This window comes from Furipterus horrens, unplaced genomic scaffold (genome assembly GCF_987537825.1).
Source record: "Furipterus horrens unplaced genomic scaffold, mFurHor1.1.pri manual_scaffold_10, whole genome shotgun sequence".
In the NCBI taxonomy this organism is placed as follows: Eukaryota; Metazoa; Chordata; class Mammalia; order Chiroptera; family Furipteridae; genus Furipterus; species Furipterus horrens.
In genome coordinates, this window is record NW_028327180.1 from 96,522,421 (window position 1) to 96,547,610 (window position 25,190).

The 25,190-nt window shown below is 52.0% G+C and overlaps 1 protein-coding gene across 1 annotated transcript in view; it reads left to right on the forward strand.

The window, feature by feature from the left end:
* DOCK2 (dedicator of cytokinesis 2) overlaps positions 1-25,190 on the forward strand; it is a 348,486-nt gene that overhangs the window by 301,007 nt on the left and 22,289 nt on the right. Inside the window, exons 33-39 of the mRNA XM_090288562.1 lie at positions 3,798-3,946; positions 9,797-9,882; positions 15,776-15,932; positions 17,163-17,203; positions 21,190-21,280; positions 21,909-22,028; positions 24,333-24,422. Coding sequence (XP_090144688.1) covers positions 3,798-3,946; positions 9,797-9,882; positions 15,776-15,932; positions 17,163-17,203; positions 21,190-21,280; positions 21,909-22,028; positions 24,333-24,422 — 734 coding nt within the window. The remainder of the gene's footprint in view (positions 1-3,797; positions 3,947-9,796; positions 9,883-15,775; positions 15,933-17,162; positions 17,204-21,189; positions 21,281-21,908; positions 22,029-24,332; positions 24,423-25,190) is intronic.

Genomic DNA, 25,190 nt, shown 5'->3' on the forward strand with positions numbered 1-25,190 from the left:
TCCTTTCGCATCGCTTTTTCCAGAACCCAGCACAGGCTGAGCTTCCTGCACTGACAGTCATCAAGATGATCATCCCAACCGACACCAACACTCGCTGAGCCTCTCTACTGAGCCAGACGCTATGCAAAGCCCTTTGTTTATATGAAGTCTTGTAAGCATCTCAGTTCTACCAAGCAGGGATTATTATTATCTGCATTTTACAAATGAGGTGACAGCGACTCCGGGAAGGTAATCGACAGGCACAAAGCCACACAGCCACGGAGTGCAATGGCAGGACATGGGCCAGCCGGGGGGCTCAGAGGTTCCGCAGGGCCCAGGGAGACGCGGGGGCAGAGCACGTTCTGGGCGACGGGGAGAGAGCTGATTGCCCATCTCAGCACAGTGGCAGCGGGGAGCAGGAACCTCTGTTCTGAGCTGAATGAGTGACCTTTTCTGATCAGCCCAGCTCTATGTCAGCATCCCCAGGAGGCGGGCAGGTCTCTGCAGCCCAGGGGAGCATTACTTGCCCTCATTCCTGTTTGTCTCAGAGTCTGTGCCAGCCTTCACAGAGCCACATTCTCTCAGCCAGAGCCCCCCGTCCCATATTCCATGAGGTCAGTGACTCGCCCAACTTTGTTCTCAGCAAAGTTCACGATTGTCGCCTTCCTTTCCCGTTCCCTCCCTTCCTTCTAGCCTTCTTCCTTTCTTCCCATTTTGCCAGTGCCCTCAGACCCCTGAGGTTCCTTCCTAGTCTCCTCCCGGGAGGGATGGCAGAGGAGGCCACTGCATAAATCAGACCCGAGGCCCGAGGGCACGCCCACCACCCAAGCCCAAAGCCCTTCCCTGAGCCCCACCCCCACCGCACTCTTTCCCACAGCCTGTGCGTTAGGGATCTGTCCTGCTGGCTTATTGTCACTTGAAAAGCCTTTTCTAACTGCCGTCTGTTCCCAGTGAGATTCAGCTTCCGTTATAGGAAAGAGACTCTGTCACCAAGTCCCTTCCTTTTTCCAAATACAGCAGCAGGTGTGTCTCTTGAATGAGGATTTATTTTCCCAGATGACTGTGCATTCAGTTAGCCACAAATATGTCGTGTTGTGCACATGCATGTGCATCTGTGTACATAAGAACACACACGTACACATTTGGATTACCTAAACCCAAAATCTAATGTGATACAATTTCATTTACTTCTTTAAAAAAAAAATTTATTTGTTTATTTATTTATTTTTAGAAAGATGGAAAAGGAGAAAGAGAGGAATAGAAACATCAGTGTGTGGTTGCTTCTCACTCCTGCCCCCAACTGGGGACCTGACGTGCAACCTAGTCGTGTGCCGACTGGGAATCGAACCAGTGACACAATTCCATTTCTGACGTAAACGAGTAAAATCTCTTTATGGGGCATTGTAAGGGCCATTGAGATCGAACTGTATTCGGAGATCAGCATCTCTCTCTCTGTCCTCTTTCTCTATTCTTCCAAACACCACTGCCTGCCAAGAGAGGAAGTCAAACGTATTTCAGAAACCGCTGGCCTACGGCCCGTCTGCTCTTTATTTTAAACCCCCTCAAATGCATCCTTATCATACCCAGTGCCCTCCAGGGTTCCCAAGGCCTTTGTTGCATAAGCAATGACTCTGTCCCGTGGCGGCTTATCTGGCAGTTTCCCGTTTACCTGCTACTTATTATTGAATTCAACTTTGAATTTTAAAGTCCCACTGTGGGTGTAAAGGATCTTGAAGGGCATAATCAGAAACCTAGATTAGCAATTACTATAAACCTGCAAGAAACGAAGATATATACATATTTCCTGTGTGGTCAGAGCGAACACTGGAGGCTCCGGCGTAATCCGAGCGCATCGTAGACTGAAGCTGATATCCTGGGAAAGGGTCTTTATCTCTCACTCAGCCCTCTGCCTGGCGTCACCATTTCATTCTCATTCCCTGAATGTATTCTTAGGATGGTGCCTTTCTTATCGGAATTCTGGGGAAATACTCCGACATTAAGCCTCCTTTAGGCTGAAGGGAAATTCATTTTCTTGCTGTCTTCCCTCTTGTCTCCTTTTCTCAGCTTTAATTGAAAGCAACAGCGCCAGGCTGTGCGCTGTACCCACGGAGTCTCTCTGCACCCCGGGGGCGCTGCCCCAGGCAAAGCCCACCAGTGTTTGTCCTGACGCTGGAGAACATGGGCTTCTTGGCTCTGAAACTCTGGAGCAGAAAGAGGCAGCCACTGATGAAACGCCCGGGGGCCAGCTTCAATGACCGGGTTGCCTGGATGTGCTTGCCCTCGCTCCCCGGGAAGCCCTGCAGTCCCTAAGTGCCCCCCTCTTACTCCCCTGCTCTGTCTGGTCCAGTGTGTGTGTTCTGAGGGGTCTGCTCAGTTCTGCTCAGCAAGGCCGCCCTTTGCAGCTCATTTTGGCCAAACACCGCAACAGGGTTAGCTCACGCGACAGAAAGTGTGCCACGTGCCAAGCAGAGCCCCTGCTAAAGAGTTACTTATTTATTCTTCAGAACAGCCCTCTGAGACAACTGCTACCGTTCTCCCATGCTACAGACGAGGGCACTGAGGCCCCACGAGGAGACATCAGTCTGCTCAGCAGCACAAAGCTAGCGAATGGGGGAGTCGGTTTACAGAATCAGGCAATCTAGCTCCAGAATCAGCACCCTTAACCAGCGTACCACACTACCTGGGCACTGGGCACCGATTCTCCCAGGGTCTGTGCTAAGTACACACAGACATATTTCCACATGGTCTCCCCGGGTGAGCATTGCAATTGCATTTTCCTAAGACGCGTGTCTAATTCACAGCTAGTGAGTGCAGGAGCTAGACAAATTTACTTCCTCATTCAACAGACATGTAGTGACTGTCAAACATGTCCTGTGCTCAGTGCCACAAATGCAATGGTGAGAACAGGCGTGGTCTCCACTCTCACGAAGCTCTCGGTTGGGGAGGCAGGCATTCTTCCAATGACCCCACAAATAAAGACATCATTGCAAAATTGGGTGAGAAGACCAAACAGAAGAAGCCAGTGCAGGGTGTCTGACCTAGGTGGGTGGTCTGGGCACGTGGTGGGGGCTCTTCTCAGCACGTCCACTCGGTGAGACCCATCCGGGAGAAGCCAGTTGGTGATGGAGAGGGTGGTGGCGTTGGGTGCGGCAGGAAAAAAATATGATCAACCAAGGACCAGTGCGTGCCCAGGCCCGGCGGTGGAGGAAGCGAGGTGCATTTGTGATACTGGAACCTGGTCCATGTGGCTAGCATGTGCAGGGCGAGGGGAGGGAGACGCTGGCATGCCTTCAAATGAGGCAGAAGAAACGTGGAGCTGACGTTCATGGGACCCTAAAGCAATGTTTTAATCCTGACTAGTCCACTGACCACACTATTCTAGCAGAGTCTTAACAGCCAGTTCCATTTGTTTCATGAAACAGTGGATAACAGCATGTTTTCCAAATCACAGAAGCAAGGGCCGTGTTGCAGACAGGCATAATTTCTAACATCCTGGTGACTTACTATCGCTCACATATTCCGTCAGGGCCATTTGCAAAGGTCACGCAGGTGGAAACCCTTAGAAACAGTGCCGCGCTTTGCACACAGCTGGGCTATTATCCTTGATAACTGCTCGTTTGGGATGATGCAGGTGCCTCTTGCAGGAGCTAATGTATGTAAAGTGTTCAAAAGGGTGCCCGCTCTGCGTAAACAAGCGTACCTGTGTTAACTGTTGTTTTTCCTGCTCACCTTCTTTTTTCCTCTTTCCCCAGGCTGGGTCTGGGGAGGATGCGCCTCCCGAAAACTGTCTGATGCAGCGTGCCCCTCTTCTCTTTCAGGCCAGAACAAAATCTGCTTCATCCCAGGCATGGTGGGACCTATCTTAGAGATGACACTTATCCCCGAGGCTGAGCTGCGGAAAGCCACCATACCAATCTTCTTTGACATGATGCTGTGTGAATACCAAAGGAGTGGGGATTTCAAAAAGGTAAAAAAAAAAAAAAATGAAAAAAAAAATGAGCCTGGAAATTCATGCCAGCGTCCCTAATCCCCAGTCCATTTCCCCATAATGATATCTCCCTTCCATCTGCCGGGGCTCCATTCGGCGGCTTGATGGGAGGATGGGAACATTTCTCCGTGTGCCCAGAATGAGCTGGCAGATTGGATTTGGTCAGTATTTCATCACGCTCTCCAGCCCAAGGCCGAGATTAAAATGTGCTTTCTTGCTGTGTGAGGATCCCACTTCCCTGCCTAAGGGTTCCCCGGGGTGTATCCAGAGGCCTCCCCCGCCCCACCCCCATCTCACACCCGCCTCTAGCACTGCCTCTTCTGGATAACTGGGAAGATCAATATTGTGTAGAGAGCGCTGACCCTGCCAGGTGTCACAGTCAGTCGTGCATCCAAGGTGACAACAAACGGAGTCAGGGGCCCATTGCTCAGGAGGGATCCGGGGATCCTCCCTGGGAACAGGGGACGTGCCCCAGCGTGTGGGCAGTAAATAGAGTGAGTAAAGCCGGGGTCGCTGGCCCCGTATTTTCATTGAAAAGCCAGTCAAACGTGAAGGATGAGGACCATTTTCTGGGCGCAATCATTCTAGAAGCTTCTGACAGTGGGGTAAGCACCCCTTTCCACAGCAGGCTCCTGGCAGTGTCCAGTAGTTCCACGCAGTTGAGACAGGCTGGCCTCCAGGCCCTGTCCAGGCAGCTGCCCAGGTGCGTGGGTGCGTGGGCCCCCCACCCCTCGCCCTCCTGCCCTCTCGGCCCCGCCTTCTCCCCTGCGTTGACCCCTACTGTCCCCCCCGCCCATCCCCAGAATGTCTGCCTCGTTCTATACCATTTCCTGCCACCAGGTGCTTTTTCCTAAAACAGGGACTTGAAGGACAGCAGATTCCAAACAGCTTTTCCTAAAACTCTGGAGGTATCTGGGCCCTCCCTCGCTCGTTGGTTCTCTGATCCTCACCCAGAGTCCAAACCCTCCAGCCTGCACTCAGGGCCCTCCTTGCTCTGTCCACCGTCAAACTCTTAAACTTCTCTGCCCTTCCTCATGCGGTGAGCCTGTCACACGTCCCCTCCAAAGGTGTGGGCACCAGCTGGCTTAGAAGATGTCCCGGGCAAGTGTGCAGAAGAAACACTCCAGGTTCCTAAGGTCCTAAAAGGAAATGAGCTCCAGTCACTTCTGGATGAGGCCCTGACAGTGGTTTGGTGGCCTGGTGTCTTCAGAGTTTCTCTTGGAATGTGACTTTCCTGCCCTGCAGGATTCCCTTATTGTGACAGCCCCGTGACGCGCACCCACCTGTTTTCCACGAACAAGGTCAGCCTTGGGCATGCGTCCATGGCAAGCACATCCCCCAACTGCCTCTTTGTTTCTCCCTCATCAGAAGAGACAGGACGGTCAGGCTGCGGGATGCGGCAGCTGCCTGGGAGGAAACCAGCTGGCCTGCCCCGTGGTTGCTCAGCTGGGGGGTGAGCAGACGCAGGTGTGGCTGTTTGATGCAGAGCAAGCGGCCACGGAACAGAACGTGACCCAGGAAAAAGTGGAGACAAGGCCCCCAGGAGCTCCTAAGTGACCCAGACAGCTGGGTCCAGAGTGAACCCCAGAACAGGGGTCTGAAACCCAGAAGGCGTCGCATGCAAATTGGCATTTGTGCCTGATGCCAAAACAGTCAGAGAAGAAGCAGGTGGCCGGAAGATGACAGGGTTCCCTCGCTAATATGTGGGTTTCTGAAAGGCACTGGCAGAGAGGAAGCCTCGGTGGGGCCTCTGCTCCCAATTTGCATGGGCCTCCAGCCCGAGTCCTGGCGTCTTGTCTGATGCGGTCCTGTCTGTGCTTGGCTCGTCCTTTGATTCCTACCCCTGCAGGGATCCTAGTCACCCTTCAACCGAGACCTCCAGTTTCAGGAAAACCCGCCCTGCTTCCGAGAACCGTGGTTCATCTGGGTGTGAGACACACAGATTTGTTCCAGCAGCAGTTAGGCTCCGGGGTGCAGGGCGTGGAGGTGGGAGGCGGCCCCTGGGCAGCCTTTTTCTGTGCTCCAAGTGCCTTTTGCAACATCACTGCCAGAGTCTCCCATCTCCCCCTCTAGCCTACATTAGACAGCTGGTGCATTTGACTGATAACCTTCACCCCAGCCCACCTGCGGACAAGGACGATTCCGCAAGAGTGGCCTTGCGTTGGCCACACAGTGGCTGGCATGATGGTGTCCCAGCCAGGTGACATGCCTCTCGTCCTCCTGCATGGTGGCATTTCACCTGGGCCTCGGATCCCAACTGTGAGCTCTTTGAGGGTCAAAGCTGCTCTCTCTGCCCTGCACTCCCAGCACCGGTCACATGCCTGATGCGGACGTGGTGAGGGCCATGCCCACATTCCCAGGATGACACCGCCTTCCCGTCACATTTCAGAGGAAGAGCCTCGGCACAGGGCGGAACCATGGGTGAACATGCTTATAGCGTGAGGTGATGAGGGTGACAGACCCCGCCGTGGCCGTCACGAAGATTAACTGACGTTACGCTGCTAACGATGAGCATGAAGTCAACCATGTCATGATGGTAACTGCCCATAAGCTTGAGTGCCCACGGAGCGCCACGGGCCACACTAGCCTTTCACATGTGTTTTCCCGTTAGCTTCGCCCAGCCACTGTGATGAAGTAGTGCCGTTATAAATCCCCACGTTATAGGTGAGAAAACTGAGCCCCGGAAAGGTTTAGTAACTTGCCCAGAGTCCCAAGGCAGAGAAAAAAGTCAAAGCAAGACCCAAACCGAGTCTGTTGCACACCAAAGGCTGTGGTCACAGCCACACAAAAGCACCGCACCTGCCTGGGAGCAGGAGATGTCACTCTCCCGCCGCCCCCAAGGGCTCAGGCCTGGGGGGCGTGATGTCACCAAGCTCTGCACGTCTGGCACCCTGTAATTTCCCTCCCCGCAGGCTCTTTTGTCACCCGAGACAAGTGCTTATTTATTGCATCCTCTTCTTGGCTCCGAAGGGAAGTTTGTCTCACGCAGAGGACTCGGGCTGCATTCACCACTGAACGACGCAGACAAGAAGAAACGCGGCTCTTCTCCCCCAGAGCCGCTGCCCAGAACCACTCAGCCATCATAGCCGTACCATTGGCAGTCATCACAGGAGCTCGGCCGCCCCAGTGCCGGCCTAAGTGCGGGCACCCCCTAGTGCTTCCTGCAGGACATCTCCCCAGGCCCCGTGTCTACCCCAGGCGGGGTACGCTGACTGTACTGACGGCAGCTCCACACCCTGCGGCCCCACAGGCCTGCCACCTGCTTCTGTAAACCAAGTTGGACTGGAATCCAGCCGTGCCGATTCGTCGTGTATCCTCTGAGGCTGCTTCCGTGCTATCAATGCAACGGCAGAACTGAGTAGTTGTGAGACCAGCCCGCAAAGCCTGCAATGTTCACCGTCTGGCCCTTTATAGAAAACACTGACCCCTGTTCTAAACTGTGAGACTGAGGATTAGGAAGACCTCCTCGTCTTCCCCAGAGGGTGGAGGGAAAGGAGGAGACATTTAAGGACAGAGAGCCGAACATCAGAGCCCACACCTGTGGTCCCTTGCCTGTGTTCTTCCTGCAGGTGACATCTCTAATCAGGATGGCGCCCCCACCCCCGACTTTGGGGAGTACATGATTCATAAAAATGCTTAATAGAAAGCACCATAGAAGGGGCATGGCCCATGTGCAGCCCGCACCCTCACCTGGTTGGCCCCCATCCAGGCCTCTGTTCTGATTTCTTTCCCTCCTTCCTTCTTTCCTTCCTTCCTTCCTTGTTGGGGACCCCCGGCCCACAGAGATTCCCCTGGTGTCACGTCTGAGATGAAGACTTCCCAGGGAGCTTGCACTAGGGGAGAGATCACTGGCAAATGTCTAAGAGACAAATGCCCCAATTGCCTTCCTCCAAGGTCTTTTATTGAGTGCAGTCAGCTTCAGGGCATAGAGCATGCAAGTAAAGCTCATCAATCAATGTTAAACAGTGCTGATTACAGAAAACAGATATTGTTCATGAATAACAATTGAAGAAATGTTGAGATCTCCCTCAGGTCAGGGTGTGTTGGACACAAAGACTTCAGATGGCCATAAAATAGGGAGGGTGAGTTCATTCTGAGTTGAAGTTAAAACCTATGCTGCTGGTACGATAAAATTCCCACCGGGGCCCACTGGCTATAGCATCGAGGCCCGTATGCACCCAGCTTTCCCGGTTTTCCAGTCAGATCTTACAGGCTTTGTTTCCTTCACCTGGCCTGCACGGGGCTCCAAGTCTCTATACTTTCCCAGGGGGACCCTGACACCTCCTTCCAGCTTCCGGCCCTTTCCTTTAGCTCTTAGCACACAAAAGTGAGGGAACAATGGCACTGGGAATGGTATGTAAACCAGGGTCAAGTGACTCCAGTCCCTGCCTTTCACCACCTAAGATCCCGGCTAACAGGACTGGGTCTGGTCCTTGTGTCCAAAGGTCTCACCTTTCATCTGCGACCGCAGACAAGCCATTTAAACTCTGAGCCTCTACTACTTCGTCTGTAATTCTAACCGACACGGAGGGTGCTGCCAAGCAGGGCTGGCTGCTTTTCATGCGTTGTCGCAGTTAAGGGTGATGCTCCACCCCCAGGCCTCATGGAGTGATTGTGAGGACTTGGATAAGAAGTCTGGGTTGGGAGCAGGAGGACCCAAAGGCTCCCCTAACCTTGGTGACCATCACCAAGGGCTGCCTTCCCTTCCCCAGGTGCCAGCTTCTTACTTAAAATGGGAGATGAGTACACTGCTTGATTTGGACGGACTCCTCAGGGTGTGATAGTAAAACGGGACAGCCCATTTTGCATTGCAATTCTGTAAAAGAGGTACCTTACGGGCCTTCAAAATATTGAATAAGCCACTCACCTCAGCCGGGTGAAGATAGGGAGACAGAACACTCTGATTCCAGTGTTACAAGATTTAGTGGCAGACTTACTTTCAGGTCACTTAGCTAGTCTGATCTGTGATCATTAGAGTTGTCACCAGTCTTGACTCTCTGGGGCATCGGCTCATGTAAATAGACAGTTTCAGGTATGGCTGGATCCAGGGGCTCAAAAATGGCATCAGGTTTCAGTCTCTCTCCATCTCCTCTCTGATTTCCTCAGTGTTGGTACCAGACAGGTTTTTTCACTGTGGCCATCTCCAGTAGTCTCAGGCTTACTCCAGTCTCCAGGTAGAACAGAAAGGGCATTTCCTAAGATCTCCAACAAAGCCTCACGTGTGAGTCTCGCTGGCTTTGTCTGGGCATCTATAAATCCTAGGATCTGGATGCTGAAAAGTACTGGTTAGGAACCAACCCTGGGTCATGTACCCATGCCTGGAGCTAGGGAGGTCGGGTCAGCCCACCTGAGACCCACCGACCGAGATTAGAGCTGGTATGATCCCGGAAGTAGGGAGAAAGGGAGACTAGGCAGGCAGAGATAACAGCCGCCCGGGGCAGTGCGCCACTCGCTGAGGCGGTGCTCTGCTGCGTCCCTCCGTGCTTTGGCGCCAGCTGTGCTCTGCTTGGAACACCCGTTCCCTTTCCCTCCTACAAAATTTCAGCATAAACTTTGAGAACCAGCCCAAGTGACACGGGCTGAGAGCCTTCACTGACTCTCCTCTCTCTCTCCCGCGCCCATCCGGAGCTACGGCACTTACCCTCTGCTCTCCTCTTTGCTCTCTGGGGACCCCTACAAGGCACGCACGGTGCCCCGTTCCACTTCGCACTCCTACTTCCCACCACTGAACCTGGGTGTTCCCTAACGTTTGGGTTAAAATAATGAACTAATGTCAACATGCACCCTTCTAATGTCGCTAGTATTGATTTTCATCTCTGACTTCCTCAGTTTGAAAACGAAATCATCCTCAAGCTGGACCACGAGGTGGAAGGGGGCCGCGGGGACGAGCAGTACATGCAGCTTCTGGAGGCCATGTGAGTGCGGGGCCCAGCAGGGAAGGCGCGGGAGGCTGGCCCGGGCCAGGGGCTCGGCACCCCGGGGGCTCTGGAGGCCCTGCCCTCCCCTGGGCGCTCACGGGTGTGGGGGGAAACTTCATTTTTGGAAGAAACCGCTCATCTCTCTTTGGAGTGGCTATTTCTTTGGTAGGGATGGAATGGGAGAGAGAAAAAGAAACTTCGCGGCGTGGGAAGAGGGAAGTAGGCCACCCGAATGTTCACTTACCGCTTGGCTGTGGAATGATGCTGCTGTGTTTCCTTTTTTCTTTTTTAATCGATGACAGATACTGACCACGAGCCACATGTACAGATACTTGCAGTGCGCGGCGCCCGCTCAGTGCCCTGTCTGTACTGTCGCGCTGAGTCAAGTTCACCCTCATTCCCGTTTCACAGAGCTGGCCCCTGAGGCTCAGGCTGCCTCTTGTCCAAGGCAGCTGGGACTAGTTAGTGAGTGGACAGGCTGGGACCCGAGCCTAACTCTGCCTGACCCCAGCAGTGGACAGTAGACAGCACTCAAGAGCACTGGACTTGGCGTCCAGCCGTTGTTGGGTTCTGCTAAAATTTGCTTCCCATGCAAGTCACCTAAAGTGTACAATTCCATGGCTTCTAGTGTATCCACAGAGCTGTGCAGCCATGACCACAGTCAATTTTAGAACCTTTCTGTCACCTCTTGAAAGAAACCCCATGCCCCTCACCCCTTGGCCATCATCCTTCCTCCCACGCCCTGCCTACTTGCTGCCTCTGTAGACCTGTCTGTTCTGGCCATTCCACATCAGTGGATTTATACACTGCTTGGTCCTTTGGGACTGGCTTCTCTCACATAGCATGTTCCCAAGGCTCATCCGTGCTGTAGCATGCGGCAATAACTCATTTTTGCCAAATAATATTCCACTGTCTGGATAGACCCCATTTCGTTTATTCATCATCTGTTGATGGGCATTCAGCCATGCCCACGTTCTGGCTGTTACGAATGATGCGACTGTGGGCACTCACGCACAAGCTTTTGTGTGGACATACGCCTACAGGTCTCTGGGGTAGATCCCTAGGAGTGGAATTGCTGAGTCGTGTGGTAATCTGCGTTCTACATTTTGGGGAACGATCACACTCTTTTCCGAAGTGGCTGCACCACTTCTATTCCCACCAGCAGCGTGGGAGGACTGAGTTTCTCCACATCGTCCGCACCCTTGTGAATGTCTGCCTTAGTGATCCCAGCCATCCTGGTGGGTGGGAGGTGATGTCTCGTGGTTTTGATTTGCCCGTCCTTGATGGCTAATGCTGTTGAGCCTCTTCTCATGGGCCTGTTGTCCACTTGTATATCTTTGGAGAAAGACATTGGGTTTTGTTCCGGGTTCCACCACGTAGCAGCTGCACAACTTACGCCCATCACGCGTCTTCGGCTTATCTCCTGCACCTGTCAAATGGGGTGCTAAGCCTTTTGTGGTTATTTTGGGGACAATAGCTGTAAAGCGTCTGGCACACAACAGTTTCTGTCATGGTAATTGCTACCTTCCCACCCCGATCCCCACCCCCAAGACGTCACCCCAGGTTTAGGAACGTGGCGCAGACATCCCAGATTTCCTCCCAATTGTAGATTCTTTGATTTGTATAATCCTCTAATAGAACTGTGATTTTGGATTCTCCCTCCAATCTTTTTTGAGTGTTTCAACTTGAACCACAAAAGCAAACGAAAGGCCTTGCTCTAACCCTCACGTTGATCCTTCTGGCCCAGGTAGCAGCCCCCCAGCCGCCCCATTCCCTCGTGCCACTGCACGGCAGCCCTCCTCAAAACCCCTAGAACAGAAATGCAGATCCTGCGGAAGGAGAAACCTCCCAGCTTCCCCCGGATGGGTAATGAGGCTGATTGTCCAGGGGGAAAAGTGACATTTTGCCTGAGTCAGTGTTTATCTTAAAGTCCTAAAAAGGACCATGTCCGCTGCTGACAAGTTCCGTTTTTATAAGCGGATGGTGCCCTGTGGCAGTCTTCAAATGATCAGCAGGGTTTTCAAATCCTTCCTGAGTGATTATTTATAAAAGGAACCCTCGGAGGTCAAGGACATGGGAAACAGCTCATTATTTTTCTCCCGAGATAGAGGTGCAAATGATTTTTACAAAAAGTAATCAAGCCCAACCCGTGGAGACAGGACCCCATCAGGACATCCAGTGGCCGCGTCCCCGCGTCTTCCTCTGCACTTGCTGAACCTCGGTGCCCGCATCTGCATATCGCAGATAAAAATACTTTCCAGCTCTTAGTGTTCTTGTCGGGAATAACTAAGAAAAGTCATGTAAAAGGCTTAGCACAGTTTCTGACACCTCATAGGTAGTCCAGAAATATTAACTATTATTACTATTAATCTCCAGGTGGGTAGAGATGTGGTCATTTGAAGCCACGCGCCTACCTCTCTTTTGTCCTCCAGCCTAGCCGTCCTCAGTTCCTCCAGCGCTTCCACACCTGTCCCAAAGCAAGGGTCCCACACGGAACGGAGCAACGAGGCCTACTCTACCCTCCTGTATTCCGCTGCCGTGGGAATATTTCTAGAAGTAGGGAGGGGCCTGGAAGGCTAAAGGGGCCCGAGAATGTGTGTTCTGGAACCCGGACCCCACCTGACCAGGTCACTATGTGAAAGAGGACGTGTCCTAAGAGGCACTGCCTACGGAGTGTCTACAGGAATAAATGGCGATCCAGTCTGTCAGCAGGATGGGGGCGCGGGCCTGGACTCCTGCTTCTGAAGGCCTTCCCCATTCAGTGCAGTCAGTCTGAGGTGCGAGCTCCCTCCAGTCCCCCCGAGGCAGAATCATAGGCTTGGCTTCCTCTCCTTTCCTCCTTCCTCTGAGGGAGGAATTATCTGCGTATGCCCAGCTCTTTTTCATTGTCATTTATACTCCACGGTGGGACTCAAAGGAGAGCAGCTTTGTGACCTTGGCAGGACCAAGATTAGAGCCCAGCCCCAGGGGCCTCGGGCCTCCTCTATAAATTCAAGGTTTTAACCGTGCCTGCCTCCAGGAGACTCTATGAGCATTAAACAAGGTAATCAATAAAACAGGCTTAGCACAGCCTCTGGAACACAGGAAGTACTCAATAAATGGTAGTGTCGTTATATATTATGGTAAGTTTTTATTTTATTTCTATATCTGCTGCCTGTGCTAGATTGCGACCTCCCGGAGGTGAGCGGTTCCCTAGTTTCTAGAACAGTACGCGTTTAGTGGACATATGAATGGGGGCTGGATGACTTATGTATGGTGGCAGGATGACTTTTTTTTCCTTTTTAATCCTCACTTGAGGAGATTTTTTTTCACTACTTTTAGAAAGAGAGGAAGGGAGAGAGAGAAACATCAGCAAAGAGAGAAGCATCCATTGGTTGCCTTCCGTACGCACCCGGACTGGTGATCATAGGTGCCATACAGGGGACCGAACCCACAACCTTTCTGTTACGGGATGACGCTGTAGCCAACTGAGCCACACCAGCCAGGGCTGGATGGATGATTTCAAACCAAGCTACCTGTTCATCTCACCATCCTAGGCCATAGGAGCAGTTTCCTAACTTCTTGCCTCAAGAACAGTGAAACTAAGAAAGCCAAGGGTTTGTTCTCCTAGATCCTTGCTTCTCGAAGGACCCACAGCATTAGCCTCACCTGGGAGCTCATTAGAAATGCAGACTCACAAGCCCTAGCCAGGTCTGTTGAATCAGAACCAATTAACGCAATGCCCAGGTATTCCCGTGCACATTGAAGTCTGCATAGCTGCGGACTAGGCCGGCAGTTCTTAATGTTGGCTGCACATCAGAACCACCTGGACCACTTCAAAAGTAAAATACTGCTGCCGGGCTCCCACCCGTAAAGATGCAAAGTCACTGACCCGGGTGGCACTGAGCTCTGTAAAAGCCCTCCTGGTGACTCTCCCATGTGGCCCCGGGCACAGAACACTGGTCTGGCCAGGCTCCGGCTCTGAGATGCCTTCTGCCCTGGGAGGCTGTGAGGACCCACACCCTCAGCCCTGGGACTGCATGGTGTTCAGGGTGGGAAGCGGGGCTGGACGTGACCGGCCCGGGCGGAGTCAGACACACCTGTGACTGAGCCAGACAGGCCTTAATCAAAGGGCAATCGCATCTCTCTCTGAGAGCCGGGGAAACAGGTGCTTCTCCCGCTGAGAAGATGGATTTGTCTGGTCACAGCCACAGTTGGCAATGTCACCGCCTTCCAGCCTGGTTTGGCTTCTGGAAGGAAATGACCCCCCTTCGTCCCCTAAAATCCTTGCCTTTCTAACCTCCCCCCTCCCCGCCCCCAGAAGCTCTTGGGACTTAAATTGCCACAGGAGAGTAGGCAGAAACAAATAGCCTGGGTAATGCTCGTCTACTGCTCCTCAAGATGCCTGAGAACACACCGCAATGTCTCTCTGCAGGAAAATACTGAACGGCTACTGCCTTGATTCCCAAGGTCACTGCCAGCACCGGAGTGACATTGGGAAGGTCATTTAACCTTCCTGAGCCTTGACTTCCTCTCACGTAAAATGAGGGGAACATTTTCCACTTATCAGAATTACTGTGATAATTTCTTAAGAAAAAGTGATTAGTACAGGATCTGGTGCAGCATAAGTGATTAATAAGAAGTTGTCATTAATCAGATTTAAATCCATCTGCCGCTTCCTACCTAGCCTGTGGGTTAAATGAGGGTAGGTATGATTCTTGTTGATATTTCTTTTTTCATTTTTTATCTTTCTCCCATCCCCACCCCAAGCAATGCCTAGCGTAGTGCCTAGCAACTGACAGCTGCTTAAGGAACGTCACTTTTCTTTTTTTATGTAGAATAGCAATATTACAACAAATGTCAGATTTCAAATAATAGATGCACATTTGAACTGAACACCGAGCCCTGTCTTCCTCTCTTCCCCCACCTAGACAGACCCCTTGTCCGGAGCAAGCACTCTAAGAGTTTGGGATTGGTCCTCCCCGAGCACACCCCGCAAATTTACAAACGCACAGAGGCACATGGCACAGACGTGCAGTTCCACTCGCCCCGGGTTTGGGGGTTGAGAACACCGATGCTAAAGCCAGACTGTTGGCATTTATCAACTGTGTGACCTGGGGCAAGTCAGGCGACCGCTCTGTGACTTCGTTTCCCCATCTCAGAAGACTGTGATGAGGGGTGAAATAGTTAAAACTTGACAGCTGATTCAAATGATGCCTGGGCTGTGGCAAGGCACTCTGGGAGGGGTTAAATGAAAAACAGATGCTGTCTGCAGACGTAACGCTTCTCCACTGTATATTTGGTAGAGCTTTTCCTGTCAAAACACATCGATCTCTCATTCTTCTTAATGGCTCAGTACAATTACAGTTTGTGAATATGCTTTAATTTATTTAAGCATTTGCCTATTGATGGAAATTTAGAACAGTTCCAACTATTTCATTATTAGACATAATTTATAAGTATTATAAATACATCCTTGCATCCTTCTGAAAATATCTCTGTAGAACAGATCCCCCGAAGCAGAGCTGCTGGGTCAAAGGATACGCACATTTGTGATTTTGATCGTGTGAAAATCGCTGCCCAAAACCGTGTTACGGACTTACTCCTGGTGTAGGTGTATAAAAGGAACCGTGTCCCCACACCGTTGTCCACACTGGAGGTTAATTTTGATGGTGGGCAAAACAATTACAGTTGAGCCTCGAACGTTGTGGGTTTGAATCGCACGGGTCAATTGAACTGCAGTCCATTGAACGACTGCACATGGGCAGATAGTGTCTGCATGAGTAAATGAACAAGATGAGCCAATGAGCCAGGGGAACTGAGATTCACTCGCTTATTGGCTTGGGCGCCAGCCCCTGCACCCCAGCCTCCTCCCGGCCCTGAGCTCACTGCCCCCCGTCTGTGCCCACAGCCTGATGGAGTGTGCCGCCGAGCACCCGACCATCTCCGCGTCGGTGGAGAACTTCGTGAGCCTGGTCAAAGGCCTCCTGGAGAAGCTGCTGGACTACCGGGGCGTGATGACGGACGAGAGCAAAGACAACCGCATGAGCTGCACTGTGAACCTGCTGGTGGGTGCGGCTGGCGGCCATCCCGAGGCCCCAGCAGACTGCCGTCCTGGGACAGGCCTGGCCGTGGGGTTCCCCGCCGCTCCTGCTCAGAATGCAGCATGGAGGGCTTGGGAAACCAGACAGATGTGGGCTTGAACCCCGGCTCTGCCATCTGCTAGCTCTGTGCCCCATCACTTCACCTTTCTGTGCTTCACAGGCTCCTTGTGCCTGAGATGGGAATGAGCATTCCCTGCAGCCCTTAATTAACACACCAGACCAATGTACCTGCAGAGCATGAGAGGGCTTTTCAGAGAGTTCAGCAGTCTATCTCTACGAAGAGGGAGAAGCTGGTAGAAGAAACTGATCTTCAACGGTCAGACTGACCAGGCAGAAAGCTTTGGACAGACTGTTCTAGAAGCAAATAGGCCGTGCTAGTTTTTCGTGTCAGTATGGTATCAGGGAAAAGGATGGGGTAGTGGCCGGGGTGTCAGGAGAGCTGAGGTCTAGTATGGCTCTGCCACCCCCGACTCGGTGCCTGGGACATGTCACCCTCCCCTTCTCTGAGCCTCAGGTGCACACACGTGCATTGGATTAAATCTGGGTTTGCTCATACTGTGGCTCACAGATCAGATCATGACCTCCTGGCTCAAGATCTGTTAAGGACTTGTTTAAAAATGCATAGGATTAGGCTCTCTACTGGGGGAGCCCAGGAGGACTGCTGGTCCGAGGGACCCCTGAGCTTGAAGAGATACTGTCAGTTTAAATGTTTTGGGCTGTGGAATCTCATCATAACTCCTGATAGGTCTGCACAGTCAGCCATTATGATCTGTTATTATCACCGGGATCTGTTCTGATTACTGTTACCATTACTCTGATTATTGCTATTACTCTGATTCCAACTCAGGTCTGCCAGAGCACAGGGTCTGAGCGTTTCAAGATCAAGCTGGGCTGCCTCTCCCACTAGACTTTGTCAGAGTCGCCCGCCTTAAATAAAGCTCAGCTACACCCCCTGATATGTGATGGCTGAGAGACTTCCTCTGTCCTTTATAGTCTAAGAATCAGGGAAGTGACTTTCAAGGCAGAATCTCCTAATGAGGCTGTTTGATGCATTCAGGAAAGTAAATGTATTGCTCCCATCTCAGGGCATCCAGATAGTAAATAGTAATCTTCCTCTCACCTCCATCACTATACCCGCCACCTCTCCCGCTCTGCAAAGAAAAACACTCATCACTGTTTTCCTTCCCTACCTAGAATTTCTACAAAGACAACAATCGGGAAGAGATGTACATCAGGTAAGATTTTTGTTCTCTAAAACCGGACCTGCTGTGTCCCTCCCCCGCTCAATATCCATCAATGGCTCCCTACTGTCTTCAAGACAGAATTTAAACTTACCTCTGTGTCCTGATTCCTATCAGCCTCCGCAGATTCCCTCCTTTCATGCTCCCCTAATCAGCCCTCAAAACCCACTGGGAGGTCTCAGACCTGCCACGCTGCTGTGCGCCAGCCACAGGTGGTCCTCCCTTACCCACCTGGGATTTAGCCGGTGAACTGCTCCTGAATTTGTTGCAAGGCTGGCACGTAAGGCCCAGGTCCTGGGTGTGTAAGACATGTAGTCAGGTCATTGGCAGCCCAGTTTCAAAGAGGAAAAATGTGTGACGCACGGTGCCGCTTTCTTGTGGGCATTTAAGAGAGTTATTTGAACATATCCTGAAGGATTTTGCAGGGACACTAGCCTGGAGCAAAGAACTCCCTTGCCAGCTTTTCTCAGAATCTTATATTTTTTTATGCAAAGTTTTAAGAAAATTATTGTTACTTTTTTACTCATTACAGAAATAATACATTAATTACCAAAACAAAAAATACTCATAAAATATAGACAAACAAAATGAAAAAAATGAAATCAACTCCCATAATCCATACATATTCCCGGACCCTTTTGTATTTATATGTAGATTAAATTCTATGCCTGCATATTTTTTGCAAAAATGGGATCATATTGCTCACAATTTATTCTTTGCTTGACAAGAATTCTATGCTAACAGATATATTTCAACATCATTTTTAATGAAACTATAAAATTCTGTTTCCAGAATATACCCTCATTTATCTAGCCAATCCTGTATTGTTGAATATTTAGGTATTTCCAACTTTTTCCTGTCATAAATAGCACAATGACAAAATTCTTGGACAGTTATTTTTACTCGTGTCTTTACGAGACAAGAACCTGCAAAGTGGAATTGACTATGAAGTTAACAAGCCCAGCTCCTTCAAGGCTTTTGACATGAAGTCTGAACCCTGCTGTAATAGAAGATGTTCGTACATGCATTATTCCAGAAACAGAACTATCATTTGGAAAAAAAGATAATTCTGTAGGTTGTTCTGAGCTTGGAGAGTATATATGACATCAGTTGACATTTATTGTAGCAGCACAAAGGTTTGGGGGTCGAGGGGTCTGGGGTCCTCGCCTTGTTTCCCTGCGACCCTAGCTATACCACTCGGTCTCTCTGGGCTGAGGTTTCCCCCGGAAGGATGCCTTCATTCTACCTTCTGTTCTGAGGATTCCAAGAGATGCTATAGGTAGCGTGCCTGGCACACGGCTCCCTCCCTCCAACCTCTCTTCCCTCCTTCCCATTTTAGAAACACAGATGGCAACTCCCAGACCTCCATAAGCTTTGGAGATTTGTGTCCTATAGTAATCTAGGAAAACTACATTTGCCTAAACCAGACATTGTAAACAGGACGTGGTCTGAAAATCTGTTCTGTTTGGCAGTCACAGTATTTAAAAGCGTTTTTCATTGTCTGCCACACTTTTTTTTAATTCTAAAGGTTTTACATAAAAATCAAACTTTCCTGCTTCTGAAAAACTCAGAAGGCATGACAACCCAAAGCCCCTATTCTGTCCTGACAATTGCCTCCTAGACTGGCTGTGGCAGGAGAGCTCTGGTCACAGCACTGTCCCTGTTCTCCTTGAACTCCACCAATGCATCTCTCTCAAGCTGCCCATCTGGCATCTCAGGTGTCGGAGTGTGACTCCCAGGTCAGGCCCATCAGGGTTGCTTTGGGCTCTGTAGTTGATCACCAAACTCTTGACTTGACGAGGAGAGGAGAGGGTGCGTTGGCTAACGAAGGAGCTGTGAGTAGCAGGGAGGGTCTCCCTCTGAGTGCTCTCTCCAAGTGCTGTGGACTCTGCCATCAGGGATCTAAGAGGCCAAGGACAGGCAGGGGGAGACAGGGTAGGATCCAGCCACGCATGTCAGGGTTTCTAAAGGTGGGCCACAGGCTCGACATGTGCAGTTTCACTAGTGACTCTGATTGATCAGCAAGTTAAGGGAGGGAGAGGGGGAAAGTCCATGATTGTAGAGGCAGAAATAGCTGGTTTCAGAACCTGGTTTTATCTCTTTTTATCTCTACCTTAACATAGGTCTCAGTTTTCTTATCTAGAAAAGGATTGTTGGGAGGATGGATTGATATGATATATAAAGCACCCATTTGACGAATGAGTGAATGAAGAATCTTTCTATCTGAGATGCTGCCCACTCATCCCCTTACTTTTGGATCCCAGCCCCACTGCCCCACTATGGAAACCTTTCTGGCAATCCCACCTGGACGAATCCTGCTGTCATAGGATTCAAAACACCAGTCACAGCTATATGTTGGCAGTTATTTATTTGATTATTGATTGAAATCTGCCCCCTTTCCCTAGACTCCAAATTCCAAATCCTGAGAACTGTGTCTGCTTTTGTCCCCACGTATCTCTAGTGCCTGGTACAGCCCGGGTTCTCAGCACAAGCTTGCTGATTGAAAAAGCAAATGAGCGAAAGGTCACTAGGCTGTCCTGGCTTATTCGTTATCAAAAACCACTCGTTGACCTTTCTTCTCTTCAAATTCTTGGCCAGTCCCTGCCCTGAGATCAGGCAGCCTCTCTGTGACTCACTGGCCTCGTTTTATGTGGCCAGGGGTACGAAACACCAGCTGCTCCTTCGGCGACATTCTGTGCAGGAAGATTTCTTGTAACGGGAAGCTCAGCCTGAGCCCTGGGATCTGCTCTGAGTGCAGATGCTGCAGGACCCCTGTGTCCCTGTGGCTAGACAGTCAGGGCAGAATCTTGGCGGGGTCGCAGATGACGCCTTTCCCTCAGAGGAAGGGACCAAGAGCACCGCATCGCAGCGTCTTCCCCTCACTGAAGGACTAAGAGTTGCGTGCTCCTGACAACAGGCAAGACCCCAAAACAGCAGTTCTCTGGCTCTGAACTCGGTTTCCGGCAGCAGCAGGAGGAAATGTGGCGGAAGAGCCGAGTGCGTGACAGTCACAGACAAGAACCATTATTGCTCCACGCTGCCTCCCCGCGAATCACTTCCAGTGCAAACTCACATTTGTTAGCGGGAAGGTTGGCCGTCACTCTCCGAGCCTTCGTGCGGGGTCTGCTGGGCTCTTTATGTGCACGTCAGTAGGTTCCACGAGCCTCGCCTTTTCCAGATGAGCAGAGTAAGGCGCTGAAAAGTTAACTTACTGCCCCTTACTCCTGTTATGTGTCACAGTCCTGCGAATTGACCAGTGCTCCCTTCCTCTGTTCCTGTTCTGTCCTCAGCACCCCACCTCTGTAGGGTCATCCCAGGTCTCAGAGTTGGAACATCACATCCTTAGGGGACAGGAGGTGGGATGTGATTATTGTAGAACAGCAGGTTCTCCCTGCAGTCACCTCCAGGCCTTGAAGTGAATATCCAATCTGTAGCCCCTGGTCTACTTCCTTCCCTTAAATGCACTTCCTTTACATCCAGGGGACGTGGAGGGAGGGTAGGAGCAGCTCCCTTTGCAGAGCTGTGACTCCTGATGCTCCTGGAATCATACAGTGATTAGAGCCTGGGCTTCGAAGTGACTCTGGCGTCGCAGTGGGCACCTGCATTTATTAGCACGTGGCTTCTGACAGGTTACTTAGTTCTGCCCTGACTTCCCTTGTGTTGCCCTGGCCAGGGGCTTCCGCGTGACGTGGAAGAGTGCTGGCCGGAAGCCTAGTTTTCTCCTCTGAAAACGGGCCTCCTCGACAGACCCATTTTACCGGGTCGTTAGAGGATTAAATGACCCAAGGCACTTAGAATACTGAGCACGGTACCCGTCATGCGCTAAGTGCCCGGCAGATGCTGAAGGCTGTCACGTGACCCACTCAGCGGGGCTGGCTAGCAGGGAAGGGGGTCTCCCTGGTGACCCTCAGAGGTGCTCAGTTGTTCTGTCTGATGTTCTTATGACTACACCTGGTAACTCAGCATGTTCCCCCAAACAGGTACCTGTACAAACTCCGCGACCTTCACCTGGACGGCGACAATTACACGGAGGCTGCCTACACGCTCCTCCTCCACACCTGGCTGCTCAAGGTACTGCCCCCCACCCCCCAGTGCAGTGGGTCACGCTGGGCTGCCCTCGGGGCCCTCGCAGCAAGTTAGGGAGTTAAAAAGGAAAAGAAAAAAGAATTTGTCAAATAAATTTGTTCTGCTCTGAGCCCCAAAACTCTCGACCTGACGGGTTACTCTTCCGCCCTCCTTCACCTGGTCACACGAGGTCTCGCGTGACCTCCACGCTGAGCAGCCACAGTCGCCCCTCGAGATATGTCTTGCCGTGTTATATAACATCCCGCTGTTTTACGGAACATCCAGACATCCGCTGGGAATCGCCAGCACACCCAGCGAGCCGCTTTCCTCGCCTTGAAAGTGCTGCTGTAGCTGGACAAAGTCTGGGGGATTTCCTCTGGCTTTTGAAGAGCTAGAGCCATGTCTGCTGGGGGTTCAGAGAAAACCCCTACAAACCACATCTATGAGCCAATAGAGAGTCAAGCGCACTCGGCAAAAGCCAGGAGGCGCTTCCCACGGGGAACCTGCAGAGCAGCGTCTCCCTGACCACCACTGAGCCCAGGGTGGCGGGGAGGGAGCGCCTCATCAGCAGGGAAGACCCCTGCCCGCGGTGGCCTCTCCGTCCCTGCTGACGCCGCGTGTCCCCTCCCCGCAGTGGTCGGATGAGCAGTGCGCGTCCCAGGTCATGCAGACCGGCCAGCAGCACCACCAGACCCACCGGCAGCTGAAGGAGACGCTGTATGAGATCATCATAGGCTACTTCGACAAGGGAAAGGTGATTTGTCCCTGCCTGTCCCCTCGGCGGGGACCCTGCTCCTGGGAAGGGCGGCCCTCTCCCGTACTCCACGCCCCGTCTGTGAGCAGGCAGGTCTCCATCCAGCCGCAAATCTGGTCACTTCTCTCCACCTTCCTCCACACACAGTCCCACCTCCTTCGTTCAAGGCACCGGAACACCCAACGAGTCCTAGGCAGTCCCCCCGCTTCCTCTATGGCCCCCACCAGGGCTTCCTCTGTATAGGAAACGGGGTGACCACCGAACGTCTTTGGATCACACCCCTCTTCTGCTTACTGGTTCCCTCCCGTTCCACATAAGACAAGTTACACAATCCTCCCCGTGACCTTTGAGGCCCCATGTGAGCTCCCCTCTGACTGCTTCTCCCATTTCACCCCTGTCAGGCCCCCTCTTTCTCACATACTCTACGCCATGCTCTTTCCCACCGCGGGGCCTGTGCACTTGCCTCCCCTGCTCAGAACCCTCCTCCCCTGCAGCCTCCCATGGCTGGCTCCTCTTCATGGCTCAGGGCTCTTCTCGGATGTCACATCCTCACCTTCCCTGATCAGCCTAGACAAGGCAGTGCCCCAGCCTCGAGTCTCTCTTATTCCACTAGTCACTGTCACACATCACCTTGTTCGTTTTGGTTTTACTTGTTTAAGTTCTGGTTCCTCACTTTAGAATGCCCTGTGTAGACACTTGTCTACTGCTGAATGCCCAGTGGCCAGAACAGGGCCCACGCCCAATAAATACACATTGGATAAGTGAAAAGATCAAATGTATGAATGACACTGTGGTGCCATCATTGATCTCTAAACAGCGGGGACAGAAGGCTCGGTTGGGGTTGGTCTGTGGATGAGCCAGACTGGCTGCTGCCCACCGTCCAGTCTCCAGGGGACCTGTAGGAAGTGCCAACCCCAATGCCAACACTCACCTCGGAGGGGATGTGGCCTGGTGGCTGCTGCTCAGGCTCCAGAGCCAGACGGCCTATGTTTCAAACCTGGCTCCTCTACCCAAAGTTCCCTTGGCTCCTTGGAGACTCCAATTCCCTACCCATCATAGTGAGATACTAACAGTACCTACTTCCTAGTGATACTGTGCACATTTGGTGAGAAAATGTTTGCAGAACATCTACCACATGACCTGGTACATGAGAACACCTCCTTGAGGGTTTTTTAAAAGATTTTATTTATTTATTTTTAGAGAGAGAGGGAAAGAAACATCGATGTGTGGTTGCCTCTTACGTGCCCCCAAATGGGGACCTGGCCAGCAACCCAGGCATGTGCCCTGACTGGGAATCGAACCAGTGGCCCTTTGGTTCATAGGCTGGTGCTCAATCCACTGAGCCACAGCAGCCAAGGACCTTTGAGTTTTAACTTCACAGTTACGGCCCTACTCTGCGTTCAGGGCCCCAGAGGATGGGCCATTTCCTCCATTAGGCCTTCCTAGAGCCCTCCAGTTCACCTCTCCTCTGTGAGGCCTCTTGTGGTTCATCAGGACATAATCAAACACTTGATCTGGTCTTCCCTATCACTGCAGTTCCGCATCTGTCTGAGTCTGAGCTCCCCACTTTCTCTGGAAAGGCAGAATGAGGTAATGTCTGTGGAAGGGCTTATAAACCCCCAGGAGCTGAGCAGTTAAAGAACGCTGTTTTTATAATTTACAATTTTAAGCCCCTTGAGGGCAGAGACTCTGCAGCTCCAGACCCCGCAGGACATCAAGTCAGAGCTTCCTGTTGGCTTAGCAGCTGATGAAGTTGGTCACAGGCATGAACTTCAGGAGGACTGGATGTGGCCCCATCTTTATCTCTGAAAGTCTGATCTTTGGCACCTGCTTACTTCTCTGTCCCTGCCCGACCTGCCCAAGGGAAGCCAAGGAAGTCAAGGGTTCCTTTAGCTCTAAGGCAGGAAATGAAGCAAGGCCACCGGTCACCCCAGGGAACATCCCGGCCCTGCTCTGGGCTCGGCATTGAGCTTGGGCAGTGGCTCTGCCTGTGAAACTCTGCTTCTCACATGGGAGGCTTGCATGCCTCTAGCCACCTCTCAGAGGGGCCGGGAAGGTCCCGAGAGCCTGTAATGACAGTGTCTAGCCCAGTCTGTGGCCGCTCCATTGTTTTTGAAGAAACTAGGCTGAAAGGCAGAGGAAGGGTCGTGCCCCTGGGAGGCACCCGGGTCCCTGTGTGTGGGGCTGGGGCTGGGCCAGGCTCAAGGCTGAGCCCCAGGAGGCAGAGCCACCAGGTCCCTTCCTCTGCAAGGGCCCCGCAGCCTGGAGGGGCCCCTGACCTTTGTCTTCTTGACCTTCCTGCAGATGTGGGAGGAGGCCATCAGCCTGTGCAAGGAGCTGGCGGAGCAATATGAGGTGGAGGTCTTTGACTACGAGCTGCTCAGCCAGAACCTGGTAAGGTGTCCCTGGTGGGGCTGGCTGTCCTGGAGGCTGGGTGCTCGGGGCCTCGGCTTACCAGAGGCTGGGGCGAGGTGAAAGTAGGCCAGGCAGCTGGGACACTAGATAAAGAAGGGAAGTGGGGCCTGAGCTGAGCCAGGCTGTGCTGAGCAGCTCCCTCCCAGGTGGGAATATTTCCAAAGGGAGGAATTCTGGGAAAATCATCAGCCAGTTCCTGAGGTCCTGGGACGGGTGTGAAGATCCAGCTTGGCACTGGGCGGCTGCCGCCGTCACACGCCCGATCAGCACTGCTCCGTTCGCAGGAGAAGTCCCACAAATCACTCAGCCAATTAAATAAAAATGCAAAAGTGTCCTTTCTGATGAACAGATAAATCACATTAAAAGGCTCCCCATCTGGCCATTTCCCATTAGCTCCTCGGCACTTGTGAATTGGGAGAGGAAGTGGAAAGTGGGGTGGAGGGGGGGCCCAGCCTGCTCTGCTTGTGCAGCTTCTGCAGGAAAAATGCAGCGCTTCTTCCCTGCGCCCACACCACTCACTCACACCCGCCGCCTACTTCCTGGTGACCTGAGAGCCAGGACCCCAGGGCCCCCTCTTAGCCCACTCTCAGAGGCCAGGCCTGCTCTAATGAGGGTCAATGTTGGGACAGGGTTTATAGTTCTTTTGGGGGGGGGGTGCTGGTTATGGGCTATAGTGTGCTGAGAGATGTGTTTACACAGAGAAACACGTCTACCTGCCCCATGAGTTTATCCACATACATGTTTGTG